The 15,776-nt window shown below is 40.3% G+C and overlaps 1 protein-coding gene across 1 annotated transcript in view; it reads left to right on the plus strand.

The window, feature by feature from the left end:
- LOC137278676 (zwei Ig domain protein zig-8-like) overlaps window positions 1–15,486 on the plus strand; it is a 109,923-nt gene extending 94,437 nt beyond the window's left edge. Inside the window, exons 7-8 of the mRNA XM_067811182.1 lie at window positions 8,353–8,376; window positions 8,817–15,486. Coding sequence (XP_067667283.1) covers window positions 8,353–8,376; window positions 8,817–8,929 — 137 coding nt within the window. The 3' untranslated portion in view covers window positions 8,930–15,486. The remainder of the gene's footprint in view (window positions 1–8,352; window positions 8,377–8,816) is intronic.
- The last annotated feature ends 290 nt before the right edge of the window (window positions 15,487–15,776 follow it).

Raw genomic sequence — 15,776 nt, forward strand, 5'->3', positions numbered from 1 at the left:
AATAAGATTACAACGTTGTGATGTGGAGTCTATATTACTCTCGTCTCAATTGACTACACCTGACAATCCAAGATAATATATTGCGTAGGTAAATATCACACTCCGCCGCCTCAGATACAAATAGGACGATGTATTTGCCCACGTTGTGATATACAACGACGTCGTTGATGATGGCGTGGCGTGTTTGATTAGGTAGATGAGTGTGACAAATCTGCCCTTCCCAATGAGCGGACGCAGCTCACCAAGCGTGAGGGAGAAGTTGCCGTGGCTGCAGCTCGTTAGAGGAACCTTGGTGTTAGTGCTGCTGCTTGGCTAGAGCAAGCACACAACCTATAATGGCTGTGGCTAGCGAGAAAAGAACTTCTTAGTGCTTTATATACATACACTAAACGAAAGTTCCATCTGAGGGGTAGAGCAAGTCCATAACCTATAACGTTTAGCTATCTATGGATAAAAGAACGTGTTCAAGCATTATATGCATATTATTGCACTAAGCATCACCGGCGGTAGATGAGTGCAAGGAGCGCCACGTATTACAGAAGAGCAACCATCGGCAAAAGATCTCTCAAATTAGTAATGTAATGTTTGCACAGACCTACTTTACTGCTGGTAGAGCAAGCTGAGATACAATTAAAGACAAATAACTAACCATAACAGAAGTCGTTAATGTAATATATGTATACAGACTTGACTCATGGTAAGTGTACACTATTAAGACCTCAGAGAAAGTCGTTTTGTTCAGTTACTGCTGAACTAACTGTAAAATGCTGATTGACTCTTTCAAAGATCACTCAAAAGTTTACCAGTTCGTTCCTGCTGTGGTTACAACGCCCGTAGCCTTTGTGTATTGCCACGATGTGCTGACACAGTGTTATGGAATTATACTAAAAAACAATATCATCTTACGACACTAAAATATGTAGCAAAATGATATGCCGGGATGTTTTTCCTTGATAAATTAAATATATGATGCGACACACAGGCAAACCTTTCCCCCGCCCCGATGTGCATCTCGCCACTTGTAGCCCAGTTCTCTCATCTTCATCAAGGATCTTTTTCAAGCCAGTTCATTTGTGTCTTTAGGGGCAATTTGTCTCTTGATGTATGTTTATTTAGTGCTCTGACAAATTCACTTCTGTAAAGGTAGGCTTGTTAAGGTCTCGCTGGCCGTCAAGGAAATGGCTGTTTAGACTTTATTTCGTCTTGGTGAACTCTCTAGAGGCACAAGTATCCTCATCACTCAAGTCGCCACTAGCTATTATCAGCAGCTGAGAACAGTCCCTCGATGTTTGTAAAACTCGGATCACACACCTGTTATGACTGTTCTGGAATAAGTATCGTTCTGCTACTGAGTATAAATCTCAATACAATATGATCAGTGTCCATGCATCTTCTTCGATTGGGTCCTGGGTGTCAGGGATTGTCAAACAAATGGAACAGGTTAACAAGGATATAATTACCAGAACCATTTGTCCCGTGTAGTTACCTTTAAACATGACAATAAACGTGGCTGCGCTCGCTTCATTTGAATAGTGATAAACGTTATGATAAGTTACACGTGTGACAACTGGGAGAACCTTTTGCCACCTGCTGTCTGTTCGTGCCTCAGTATTATCAGTTTGTCAGTAGTTATATTATGTAGTAGCTGTATAGGTATGTTAATATTGTCTAAATCGAAAGATATATTTAATAAAAACCTTGCCTGGTTTTTCATTTTACGAAGTTTCAGCTGTTAAACTGTTTGTGTCACAGGTTATGCAGGGATCTGCAACACGCCTGTACATCTGACGCTTTGTATCGTAGTAATATGTGTTGTACTCATTTTCCGAAACGTGTGAAGTGAATTTTATACTTTTGATCTATCTGTGATGGATATTCTTAGTCACGTGATAGTCCCCCAGTTCAGAAAGTTGTATGAAATGTTTTCTTACGTGAGTGTGATACACTGGATGCCTTAATGTAAACCATTGTGTGGGTTTGTGTCACATGAGACGTTGCAGCATTCTGCTTCCGGCCTCTGTATATGGCTCCATCTTCCTTCACGTCCATCCCTAGCTGAAGGGGCACAGCAACAATGCCATTCTGTAACAAGATAAGGTTGATGACATTAACCCGCTCAGATGGACATCATGGCATCACATACATGTATTTTGTATAGTCCGATCTAGATCAAGAGACGTGTCGTATACGTTCAAGAACGGTATATATGCAGAATATGTGTCGACCAGGCAAAGTTTCAGTTCGTTGAAATGAATATACATTATATAAGTGACAGTTAACCCAAGAGAAGCTAGCAAAGGAACGGTTGATAAAAGGAAAATGCAAAAGAAAATCAATGTCCTAAATGAAATGTATGTGCATAGGTAGGACATCTAGAAGACGATACACGGTTACTGAAGGTGAATATAGTTGTGTTCCATCCGTGGCCAAAACAGTGCACAAACAAATATAACTGGAACAAAGTACGTCCCATCACAAGAAAACCACACATGGCACAGGTATGGTCACTTGCACGACACTGCGGCCTACACAATGCAGACTCTTAACTGATACCAATACCGCCTTGTCTCATAAACCAATATTGACTTCTGGGGAAGTCTCAAGAATAATACGTCTAGTTCTGTAAGATAAATGAATGCGATAGTTGGACTAATATAGTCTAGACTCCCTTCCTGGTGATGTTGTGTGATTCTTTCTTCTTGATGACATTTGAGGGAAGAAGAAATTTACTTTCAAAGTCCCCACGACATTATTAAATCAAAGAGTGAGAATTGCTTCATTTTTTATTTAGTTATCCCTATACAGGTATATTAAACGACCAAGGAAGTAATCAATCATCTTTGCAGACTCAGCAAAGCAATAAATCATATATATTCTTTGGTTATACTGACCTTTACGACAGCCGAATTCAGATGAAGAAACAATATATCCGAATTCCTTGGTCCATTCCACAGTTTCCCTTAAAGTGCAGGCCATATGTACCCTTCAGCTGCTATTTTTGACGCGTCAAATTTTTCTATTTTTTTATTTTTATTTTTATGTGCATAAGCTCTAGTCTGCATGCTGGTTATCGTTGAGAAGAAAGGATTGTGGAAAGAAATGTGTTGGTGTGGTGAAACTGTATTTACAATTCCTTAGCTGTAACATAACATATATTTCAATGGCATCGGTACATTGGACAGGTTTCATTGCTGGGAATTAGTCTACGTTTTAGTTGTTTTTGAGCGAGATCGGTGAACTACGTGTCCAAGAGCCCACGCGAAAGGTATTTTACCATGACCTTGAGTCTAAATACATCTCATGTGCAGGCGTGTTGTATCATAACAAGTCATCCATTTTGCTTCACGAGTTGTAATGATGGAGATTCAAATAATGTTCGTTTTTTATTAAGCAATAAATGAATTTTTTTCAGGCCAAATGCCACAAGATTAGACACAATGAAAACATAACATTTAATACAGGGCCAACCTGGTGTGCTTTCAGTATGTGGCTGCTAGCGTGTTCACAGTAGGCATGTTGCGATTTACGAAAGTCAAAGCTTCCTACTGATGCCCATTATTCTATTGCAATTTCCGTCCTACCGGTCTTAGATTCGATGTAACAGTTTCCACGGTACAACTGTCTACACTAGGCTCGTCTGGCCATACGTAAATCTAGCGGGGATTCGCCAGACTGTCTATATTTTGGGGTTGGAAGTTTTTATCAAATGATGTCAACATTTGGATCGATTTTCCGACAAGTTGGCATTGCAAGCACCCCTAACTATCCCGGGGGACCTATTGTTCCAGAACCGGCGACTAACACTTGTAGGGAGACCATTATTCATCCCAGGGTTTCGCCAGAAAAGATCTTCTGTTGTTTGGTGAAGGACAATACAAAGGGAAACCCCCATAATTTGCTGCACATAATGCAATTAATATCCGTTTTACAAAACCAATTTTCAACTTAGCATGGCATCAGCTGATTAAGGTTTGGTTAGTTTGGAAGCGTGTCAAGCTCCATCCCGTCCCCTGTATTTACTTTAGTTAATAGATGTATTTAGATATTCCAGAAATAGAATAAAGTGTTCTCTTCGTAATGAATACAAATAGAAATTCGATATATATTGGATCCCGACGTTTCCCAATGTACAATTTGAATCTCATTTTGATGCCTCCGTCAGCGCAGATCGTGTTGTGTCATTACAACTCTTCAAGTTAGATACAATAAACGGAAACGACAGCCAAGTTGCCGGTCACAATCTCCTATGAAGGATTCACTGCACACAACTACGACTAACAACAGGATTGCAGTTTCAAATGCCAACATGTTTTCTTGCAGAGATATATATTTTGTTAGATAAAAACGCATACGCCCCTTGGTGGTAACTGAGCAAGCCTTATTAATTAGGAAATAGAAATTGGAAATCAATCGTATGTCGTTAGCAGAAAACATGATCAAATTACCTGTGCCTCTAGCTAAAGTTTGAAAAACAGGTGCAACCTGCCGTCTTACTGTCGAACTGTCTTACATGGATATGCATTATGCTGTATGAGAGCACATCAGTGTGGACCTCTCCAAAACTTATCAACCGAGAACTCCACATAGAAAGTCTCGCAATCGCGTCAATACAACAGATTCCCGTCTGCTTTTTCAGTAGAATTTGCTCCTCAAGGTTCATTTTGGCGTTTTTACGTACCGGATGCCTGTGCTGTATAACGCGAATGTGATTAACTGTTCAGTTCATAACAACGATAAAGTGAATGAATAAAACTGTAATTTATACAACTAACAGCTGGTGCGGAATGAGAGTCATTGTGTGCAGCAGGTATCTGTTGGCTTTGGGGAAACAGATATGTCGTATTACAATAACGTTGGTCTTGTGTGGAGAAATCTCGGCGTCGCAGAGTTACTGCGCCATTATCTGAATCAGTTTTATTTCGTGTGATTAGTATCTGAAGGAGGCGTTTTGCGAACTTGGCATTCCTCGATATATGCCGAAGTGTCATGGATTAACGTGGGCCTCAACATTGTCAGTGATCTACCCATAATATTAGCAGCTGATAACGGATATTCGAAATTGTTATTATTTTCTAGCTTTGACGCTATTTATTTCATACATGATTCTAAAGTGAAAACTGAATGTACATGAAGCCGAAAAGTTTCATCTGAAATCCTCCATTTTCATCGTTCACTGAAATATATCGGCTTCATTGCAGAAGGAGTAATGGACATGAATATAACAGGCTGGTGATGTTTAGGGGAAATCTCTTTGCACTTTCATGGTCATTGTCGAGATTGCCCCTGGTATGTGTCGTGATATTTGGAGATTTTTGACAAGAACCTTTGAGGTCTTTTAATGTAATTACAACCATTGACAGTTGATGGGCACAAAGCTGTGAATGTCGAAGATGGTAAAAGCAAAATCTCGATCAAAATTAGTCGTAAATGATTGGGAGCACCTTTACTGGCACCGGGACAGCCAGAGTCTATTGATTAGGACTGAGCTTTCAAGACTGCTTACAATCTAACTCCGAGGTGAATTTCAGACTGAAACTTCCAACAAGAGCCAGAATTTGTCTTAATTAAAGTAACCTTACGGTCCCGTTCATAGAGGGTATTGATTGAACACAAAGAAGCAATTGCGATCGAATTCACTCGATAAGCAGACAACTTTCGCAAGATATAAAATCTTCAATCTGTACGATATCCGACTCTATAGTCTGTTTCTGACGACTCTGTCCGCATAGGAAGCATGTAACGTGAGTTGTCTGCAGTATTGATTGTGCCACTCTCCAGGAAATAAAGCACATCAATTAGTTCACATGCTGTTGTTGTGATCACGTCTTACTCCGATGAAACCCAAGTGGCAATTTAACATTACCAAAATCATGACTGTGAATCAAGTGAAACATCGTTGTTTGTTTACGAAAGCTTAGAACGGCATTGCTCAACACAGCGAGATTCCAACTTTTCGAGTCTCCCGACAACTCAGAACGCCGCGTCAACAAGCAGAGGTGCAAAGAAATAATTACGTACCTATTACACGCTGCTGAACACACAGACGTTTTAGTTACAAACCCGCTACCGTTGCATGACTGAACGTGGCTTGTTTAAAAACTTAAGTGTCAGATTCCATCTGTGTTAGCTCAATGGATGTAATGTGTTTTCATACATGACATGTTCAATGTACATATCACCGACAGTCGCATCGGACGAAGGAATCCGATATGTTGTGGTCTTACTAGATCTGCACGCAGCAGTTGGTAAAGTCCAATGAACAAATAACCATGTTCCCTCGTGTCAGTCAGTTTGTGCAATAAATATGATCCATGCGGATATACACTTTTACAAAATGTAGGAATAATGAACTGTAAACGTTAACAAAAAACGTTTCAAAGACCGACATCTTATGAACGCGCCACCAGTCCCCTCCATTCCCCTCTATTACCCCAAAACACAACGCATGATATGCACGTGCACAACGCAGTGGCCCCATACACGTGCATGGAGTCCAATTCTTGATTTTGACCTTTATTGAAGAAGGTCCAGAAATCACTTAGAACATTAATTTTGACACACATCTTGCACCACACATTTGTTAGTGTTTGGTTCCAGTCGTTGTTTTAAAATGAAAATCGTATACATGCAAATTACATGTCATACACCAATCGTCTTTCAAAAGCGACTACATTCTTTGGATGTAAGAAAGTGCAAATGATGATGTACTCTCAAAACATTCAATAATATCATATCAACATTGATTGACTCCGATAAATCTCCTAAACAGTTTTAATTGTAAATAAAAAATGAAAATCATCTACTTTTTTGAGGATCCTCTACTTTTTTTAAGAGTATATTCCAAAATGTTGTGATCACGTTTGTGACCACTGACTACACGTGAATCTAATGACCCAAGCAATGGGAACTGTGTTCTCGGCGAATACTGTCTGTTTCGACAAAACATTCTCGGGTCTATAATTCCCTTCGTGGATATTCTCAGGAGATACTAACTGTCCCATTGTTATGGATGTGAGTATGCAACTGATCCTGACAATACGTCAGGTCGAGGTGCTTGGATAATGCGCTGGCTGCGATGTGTCTTTCACATACACTTTACCTACACTCCAGGGGGTTGAAGAAAACCTGTCTGTGTCCTGTACCACTGACTGTTGTACAGATGCAAGCACCTAATTGTAGCGTCCACTCTGCAAGATTTATGCTTCCAAGACGTTTAATTACACTCCTCTAGCAAAATCCCAGACTAAATATTTAATCCTCGCGTAAAATCCCACACCGTCTATCCACTCCTCGAGTAAAATCCCACACCGTCTTACAAAATCCTCGCGTAAAATCCCACACCGTCTATTCACTCTTCGATTAAAATCCCACACTATATATTTAATACTCGCGTGAAATCCATTACCGTCTATTCACTACTTAAGTAAAATGCCACACTGTATATTCAATCCTTTCGTAAAATCCCACACTTTCTATCCACTACTCGATTAAAATCCCACACCGTCTATTCATTCCTCGAGTAAAATCCCACACCGTCTAATCACTCCACGTGTAGAATCCTCCACCGTCTATTCACTCTTCGATTAAAATCCCAAACCATCTATACACCCTTCTATTAAAATCTTAAACCGTCTATTCACTCTTCGATTAAACTGTTACACCGTCTATCCACTCCTCGAGTAAAATCCCACACTGTCTACCCAATACTCGAGTAAAATCCCTCACCGTCCATCCTCTTTGATTAAAACCCCACATTGTCTATTCACTCTTCGCTTTAAATCCCACACCGCCTATTTACTCCTCGCGTAAAATCCCACACTGTTTATCCACTCCTTGCTTTGAATTCCCACACTGTCTGTCTACTTCTCTGTTTTATCCACTCCTTATGTGAAATCCCACACCGTCTACCACTCCTTATGTAAAATTCCACACCGTCTATCCGCTCCTCGAGCAAACCCCCACAAGGTCTATTTACTCCTCGATTAAAAATCCCACACCACACCGTCTATCCAGTGGCAGTTTGAATCATTTGTTTGATTTTATTAACTTGTTTTGTGCATAAAATTCTATATCAATACGCACTCATCTTCTTACGTAGTGCACGACGGTGTATGCAGAGTAGCTATCACTGTAAGCTCAAATATACTGGTTCATCTAATTGAGCCTAATGTAGTGCTGGTTTATTTAGTCGGCCCGCTAATACGTTAGTCTTTCATTGTATACGAGAGATCGATTGCTCAGTGTTGCTATTGCACTCCAGTATGTTTGTCTTTAACGCTACACTGCAGCGCATTTCTATCCAGCGGACACAGCATGACAGCATCTTAATTTACACTTTTTTATTTGTTGTAGCTCGAACGAACAACGAGAAAAGAGGTAAGATTTCTTCTTTGTAAATATATTAGAATATACTTTAATCTCAGTCAAAAACCAGTGAGACGCGGTTATTGTTGAGAAGCGTGCATTAAATTGAAACCGCAAAAGAACCAAAAAACCCCCCCCAAAACCCAAAACTCTACACGCCAGCCTCAACATGGCATTGAGGATTTTTAAATTTATAAGTCCAGTTTGAAGTCCAAACATACTTTGAGAGAAAATCATTTCTTCTCTCGATGCATATAGTATGCTGTTATGATCTGACGTTCGAGCATTCCTTGTGATGTCATTAACTCCTTCAGGAACTTTAGGATGCAAATAATCAAATCTATACACATTTAAAGTATTTGTTAATTTGTGCCACAAAAAGTCGCACGAACTCAACAGTATTTGTGATTTGTACAGAAGAAACCTTTTGCACGTACACGGCTGTGTTTCAGATATGAATGATGACAAGCCCAAGGGTTCAGGCTCTGCAACGACATGTGCTTCCTGGCAAGACATTGTGTGTGTGACGCTCTTTGCAGTGATACTCATCCTTAACCCAAGATGATAACAGTGATTGTCAACAGAGAATATGTGTGGAGTAATACAGTCTCTTGCTGAATTCACAGATCGAGATATCTATGTTTGTATGTGGGGCAACTATGCCTGCTGTTGTCGTGTGTTAAAACGAAGGCATCTGGGTACAACACTGGGAACCTAGGTGAGGAGGCTTCATCGTTGAGACCTTGGTAATCAGCGAACTCGGAACACTGCCAAATATACTTGAAGAATGGACGAGCAGTGGGACCATAACACGTGGAATGGCGGAAATTCAAGATTAGGAGTTCTTCAGTATTTGTCTTGACAACTTTCTAGTTTTAATAGTTGGCCGACGTGGCTGAACGCCGCTGCTGCTGATAAAGACAATTAAAGATTCAGCGACTGGTTCTCCGAGATATGGAGAAGGGTTCTACCCCATGCATCGTTATTTTAGTAGTCTGTTGAGATTCACCTGCTGATATGGCTCGATACTGCCACATTCTCTCTCATCAAAGTGCGCACGCAGGGGGCCGCCATCTTGTGTCGTGGAGGAACTACCAGACGTTGTAGAGAGCTGATGTACATAGTTTGTATGTAAATTCACTGCGAAATGAATATGTGATATTCGATTCGTGATAACAGCATGTTGCATGCAGGAGCCAGGATTTACGGGTCAGCGATAGTGCACAAAGCAATACAGCAAAGAATCTCTATTCCATAAAATCAAGAAGTTGGACTGGCATCCTGATACCTGTCATTAGACATCACTGGCTCCATTTTCACTTCCTCAGTTATAAATATCCATCATGAAACTCAAACATAATGATCACATGCTTTAGTTACTATAATTTAAATTTCTTAATTTACGACCAAGTGTCGTGAGAATGGATAATTAATACATTAATTAATGACGTATCCGTCTAGGTATTTCCGACCATTTTTCTATGCATACAGACACACACACACACACACACACACACACACACACACACACACACACACACACACACACACACACACACACACACACACACACACACACACACACACACACACACACACACACACACACACATACACACACACACACACACCTTTTTACGTACGTTCTGATATTGACTAACACGTATCATTGGAAAATCTAAATAATTAAACATATTCATCCAATTATTTCGGACCATAAAAGTTTTCCGTTGAAATGTAATCAATGTTTTAGTGAAGGCGAGTAGTTGTTGTATTGGCTGAACATAGTGCTAATTTACTGATGCCCGATACCTTGTAATTGCATCCACCAGAAGGCGGGTTGGAATGAATAGGAGTGTCAGGACTCGACCACTATTGAAGTTCTACGTTGCAATCGTGTCATAATTACTTGTAGCCTCCTTGCAGCATGGTATGCTGAATGCCACGGTTCGCGCACACTCACAGAACGCATTGCGTGAAGTCCTAGCAGGTAGACTGACGGCATATTGTACCAGAGTTGACTACTGTCATACGCATGCGCAACAACAAGGGGAATGATGCAATTCAGTTGTGACGCTGCCTCTCAAAGTTCAGGCTACTACATATCTCCTTCTCTTTCCGAATCCGGACACTTTTTCCAGCATTCTGCTCTGTAAACAGAATGCCTTTTTGGCGCCTCAGAACATACATTCACCGTATCTGACGTCGTTTCCAGCAAAATAAAAAAAACAAAACCCAAACTATTACTCCCCCTGGTCCAAAATATGGCATCTAAATGAGAACTATTAAGACGTTGCACCTATAATTAACCCTTATAAAACCGCCACATTCTCTCAGTATGGAATGTGTCATCTGATAGCAATCGAGAGCATTATCTAGTGATGAAGGATGAAATGGGTCAAAACAGATAGCGTATCAGAGAGATCCGGCCGATCCCAGCTCACAGTGCAGTTGGGACTGAGTTGTGAAGGTAGTTGACTGCGTACAGCCGCCTCGTGGGCTTTGACGACAGTAACATCCATTACAAACCATGTGCCCTTCAGGCATCAACAATCAAATACTGATGCTGTGCACCTTTCCTAATTTAGCATGAAAGGATGGAATACCTTCCCAGCTAAGAAGGAAACATCAAGGTTGTAATCCAACGGGTGAGATTTTTGTCTTTGTTAGATATTTAGATTGTGAGTCGTTACCCGCTTTAGCCTTAAGGTCAGTGGCTGTGAAATGGCGAATATGTTGGCGGCATACAGACTATTAAAGTGTAGCACATCTACGTCAACCCACGTGCTAACGTCCCGGATGAAGGTGAACTTCAAAAGGCAGCAGACGATGTTCCGTCAGGGCACGGAAATACCATGTGTAGCGGATTGTCGTAAAGGCGACGTTTAACGCCTTTGACGACGGTGCAGTGAGCAGAACTTAATGCGGGAACTGGTGCAGTGCCGGGCAGCACCAACTGACATTTTGATGGACTGGCAACATTATCAGCTCATCTACATGTAGATGCACAAGTGTTACTTAATGTTCTCGTTATCGTGTAAGACATGCATACAGTGAATGAGTCATATTACACGCGGAAGCTGACAGGCGAGCATGACCATTGGACAATCGTATCTGGAACTACAATCAGGGGAGTGACGCACACAGGTGTAATAATTGTACATCACCTTAGACGAACATAGTTATATATCCCTGATTTATTTAGGTTCTCGTTCTAATATCGAACTGTTTTATGAGCAATACAGATGAGAACTATTGTTGTCAGTGTAATCTGATTTTATGAAATATCATTTATACGCGTATATTTTCTCTTGTATGCACATGCGACGTTTCATCTACAGGGGACTTGCTGATTGTCAACCAATGTCTCGTGTTCTTTTTAATGGAAATTATACTTTATTACAAAATATGTTTGTATAGTAGGTGTTAATTCTCGTGCTGGAACGTCTTCATGATATGGACAAGGGTTTTTTTAGGAGAAAATACATTGTGGTAAATATACAAAGTGTCATGGCTCGGTTTCCGGGAGCTCGAGCACCCCATTACCCATCTTGTGTGTTGAGATGATATAAAATATATATAATAATATTATCAAGCTATCTTCCAATGGATCTTACACAGTATGGCACTTGACATAACATTTCATTGTTTAGCATGAATAGATTATCATTAAAACACTGCACTGACATTCAAATAACCAACAGTAAAGGATATATAGCGGTTTGGTACGCAAACAGTGGTTCGTATTTGTTTTACATGCATGTAGTGGACACACGCAAAACAGTGAATAAAAGACATATTTCAAGGCCGATTACCCTCGCATTTGACTGTGAACAAACTAGTCCCGGCACTGTGAGAGTATTAGAAATTGTAAGTGCCACATGTTGTTGGCACGTGCTGTATATTATTGTACATATAAAACACTTTAGCGACCCAGATGAATATACCCTGTTTTGTGTATTTATGTCCGTTCCCACTGGTGTTTGAAACATTGGCGTTCAGCCTGAGTTATTTAGATATGTATTAGCGTTTTCCGCTGCAATAAACAGGCAGTAAAATATGGTTTTATCAGAAACCGTCGCCACGAAATCCAGATTTATATTTATCATAGGTTTGTAAACATTATATATGTTTATATTCCACGCAGTGGGTCTACCAGTTACTGTGGGAACACCGTCTATCCAGTAGAAACCTCTTAGGTTGAGGTCACTCAAAAGGAAGCTTTACGCATGCGTTCTAGTAGTACACGTCCACCCACAAGGACAACAAAGATGATGAAGAATAGAAATTAAATTTTGGATTCTTATGTCAAAGGGTATTGAGGATGGATCTATGAATGATTGCTGCAAATTGTATTTGCAATTCAATTTGTATTTTTGTATGCCCATTAACAAAGGCGGAGAATCACCGCGGGTTTTATTGTGGAAGTACATCTGACATGCATCGTTAACTTTTGCAGTCAATTTTTGGCAAACGAGTTAATTTCCTCCTTTTATAACTGAAATCCTTACTTTCCAGAGACTGTCTACCATATAGCGTTTCAGTAAGTTTAGAACGTGGAGCGTTTCACCCAATAAGCCATCAATTAGGTCGTCACACATCGAGTCTGTTTCAATAATTAGACCCAGAGGTATTTACATTAAGTAATTAATTAACGCTTGGGGTCACATTACACCCATGCGTGCTGAGGGAAATTAAAGAGGTCACTCGACATTCCCGGTGGAACTTAAGCCAAATCGTCCATAGTCCATTAGAAGGCCTCCTAGTAAATGGACTTAGTTTTGTGGAAAACACAACCTCTCAATATTGGTCCGTTCCTTGTAACATTAACCTGAGAAGGCGAACAACTTCACTCTGTCGACCTGAAGCGAACCGTAACTCACTCGACTTCAGCTGAGATGTTCAGAAGTCATTCTGACAAGCACTTCTTCTTAAAGTACATGCCATGCATTTGTGGGTGATGTACAGACTCGAATGATGTGACAAAAACAAATCACTTGATCGATCTTCCAGACGAAAAACTCGGAAGAAGCTCACTCTATTCCACGTCTTTAACTAGCATGCCAGCAATGCTTCTATTGTTCCCTTTGGCAGATCATCCACATATCGCCTTTGTTTAAAGTTACGCCCCCAAGCGAGCTGGAACGCTTTCACACCTGTCGTAGCTCGTTTGGTTCGCTCAGCGTGTATATTCTACATTCTCTGCAGTCAGAAGCTGGTTCAGTCTCAGTGTAAAATATACTCATGGACAATGTGATGTAACTCTGAAGTTCTTCTATACTTTTGGGTGAACATATCCAACTGTACATCACATAATCGTACATATCCTTTACAGGTTTAGACGAATGCTGTCAATGTTGCATATATATGATATTGATTGATACGACCATCCACATAGCCATTCGTAAACCCGCAGTTTAATTTTGTAGATGGGGGGATTCTCGAGTGAAAGAGACCATTGAGCAGTTACATTTTAAGTCCTGTTCAGATAACCTTTCCTCGGCCATATCGAGCGCTATGACTGATTGTCGTACCTGAAACTGTAACTCGTTATTGAATTATATATGTACAATTTCCTTCAATCTTTGTCAAAGGTATAAAATTCAGCCGCAATGAATCTCAGGAAAGTCATCACTGCATTTACAAGATTCACAATGGCGTAAATTGGCTGCAATACGTCATTAAAGTGTGTGCAGAGTACGTCATTAAAGTGTGTGCAGAGTACGTCATGGATATCAGTTTCGTTTTCAAATCATAGAACTGGACATACCAACGTTATTTACAACACGGCATCATCCTGTATATGCGATGTTTCTTTGGATGTGGAGAATTGTTCTACATGATTAACTTGATACTGCCATCAGGCGAGAGAGGGAGGTCAAATAATTGCATCTTTTGTTGTCTCTCTCTATATTAATAGTAACTAGAGGGAATGATGGCCGACACTGTCGCACTTGAAACCTGCATCTTAGTGTGTACTTAACATATATATGTATATCAAGTCAAGTTGAAAATCACTGTACGCCTCCGCAAAATGACTGAAACGCAACAGGCTGCATCCATCAATTCAGTATATAAATGTTATTTGTATTAAAGCATTTTGTGCGAATATTCTTAGAGCAAGTGGTAGCGTGATGACTCACATTTATACATAAAAATAGTTCAACAAGATAAATAAGACAACCGTAATCTGAGAGAAATGGCGACTCCATATAGCTATGATGACCATTTCAGTTTCTTCATCACACGGATGTTAATGTTAGTGGAGGAAGTAGGCATTTCAGCTTCTGTTGGTAAACTGTTTTGTCACTCCCATTGCAAGAGACGTCTACAAGAACTTCTACTCTCATTTCAACACTTCTAGATAAACGGGTTGTGTAAGTACATGCCGCTTCCATTTCAACAGTTGTTAATACCAGTTATACATATTTCAGCTACCATTGAACTGACTGTATTGATTGATTATCTCCCACTTCGCTGGGTTGTCATTATTCTACCTCTGTATCCCCCATCTGGGCAAACTGGGGTGTGCTGCCACGGAGAACCTGCCTCGTACGTTTTGGGAAATGTACCCAATCATTGTATTTGTAACGTTTGACATTTCCTTCTTGAACTTTGGAGGCATGCATTAATTTGTATACCTGCCGAAATCCCACTGTCTGCATCAACTGAACTTATGTTAAATAGCCATCATTTATGTATTACGTCACAACATGTATGATGCATAGTATAATAATAGAGCTGGATAAGTCTTTAAGAAGTCGCATTTGACGAATACAATGTGTATGCTGTCGTGTATATTATTAGAACGTAACATTGACGTTACTTACATAGTTTCTTTCGCAGTTTGTTTATTTTAAAAACGTGTTTGAATGGACCCAGCTAATGGCTAGCTACAACGACACGGTGTGTCCCCGAGCAGACTGACGAAAGCTTAGGTATATTTGAGATTTTCCCTGCAAGGAATACCTGTCAAGTGACTGATCTCGTGGTGACTCGCGTGATGTCGTCTACAGACACTACATACACTAAATATGTTTGTATATATTTGATATGTAGATGTTCCATTTTAAGAGAAACATACAGTTCTTTATGTAATAAAGTCAGTGATTTTTCGAAAAAGTCCTTGTTTTTGTTTTAGGAAGGTGTATGAAATATAGTGAAGTAATGATGTTCTCCATTGTGTCCATGCATGATAGAGTAAGGGATGTGGCTTCCACCGTCTGGGGACCATCAGACTGGGACGACTGTCCAGTCTACAGCTCGCTGACCACTGAACTTCTGACTGCGATGTGGCCTCCAAGTGCCTGTGCTGGGGGTGAGATGATGACCCTGGTGGTCGGACTCGCTGACCATGTGGGTTATCTATTAGCATACAGTGACGTCGTGGATCACTGCTTAGAATATCATTC

This window comes from Haliotis asinina, chromosome 3 (assembly GCF_037392515.1).
Source record: "Haliotis asinina isolate JCU_RB_2024 chromosome 3, JCU_Hal_asi_v2, whole genome shotgun sequence".
Lineage (NCBI taxonomy): Eukaryota > Metazoa > Mollusca > Gastropoda > Lepetellida > Haliotidae > Haliotis > Haliotis asinina.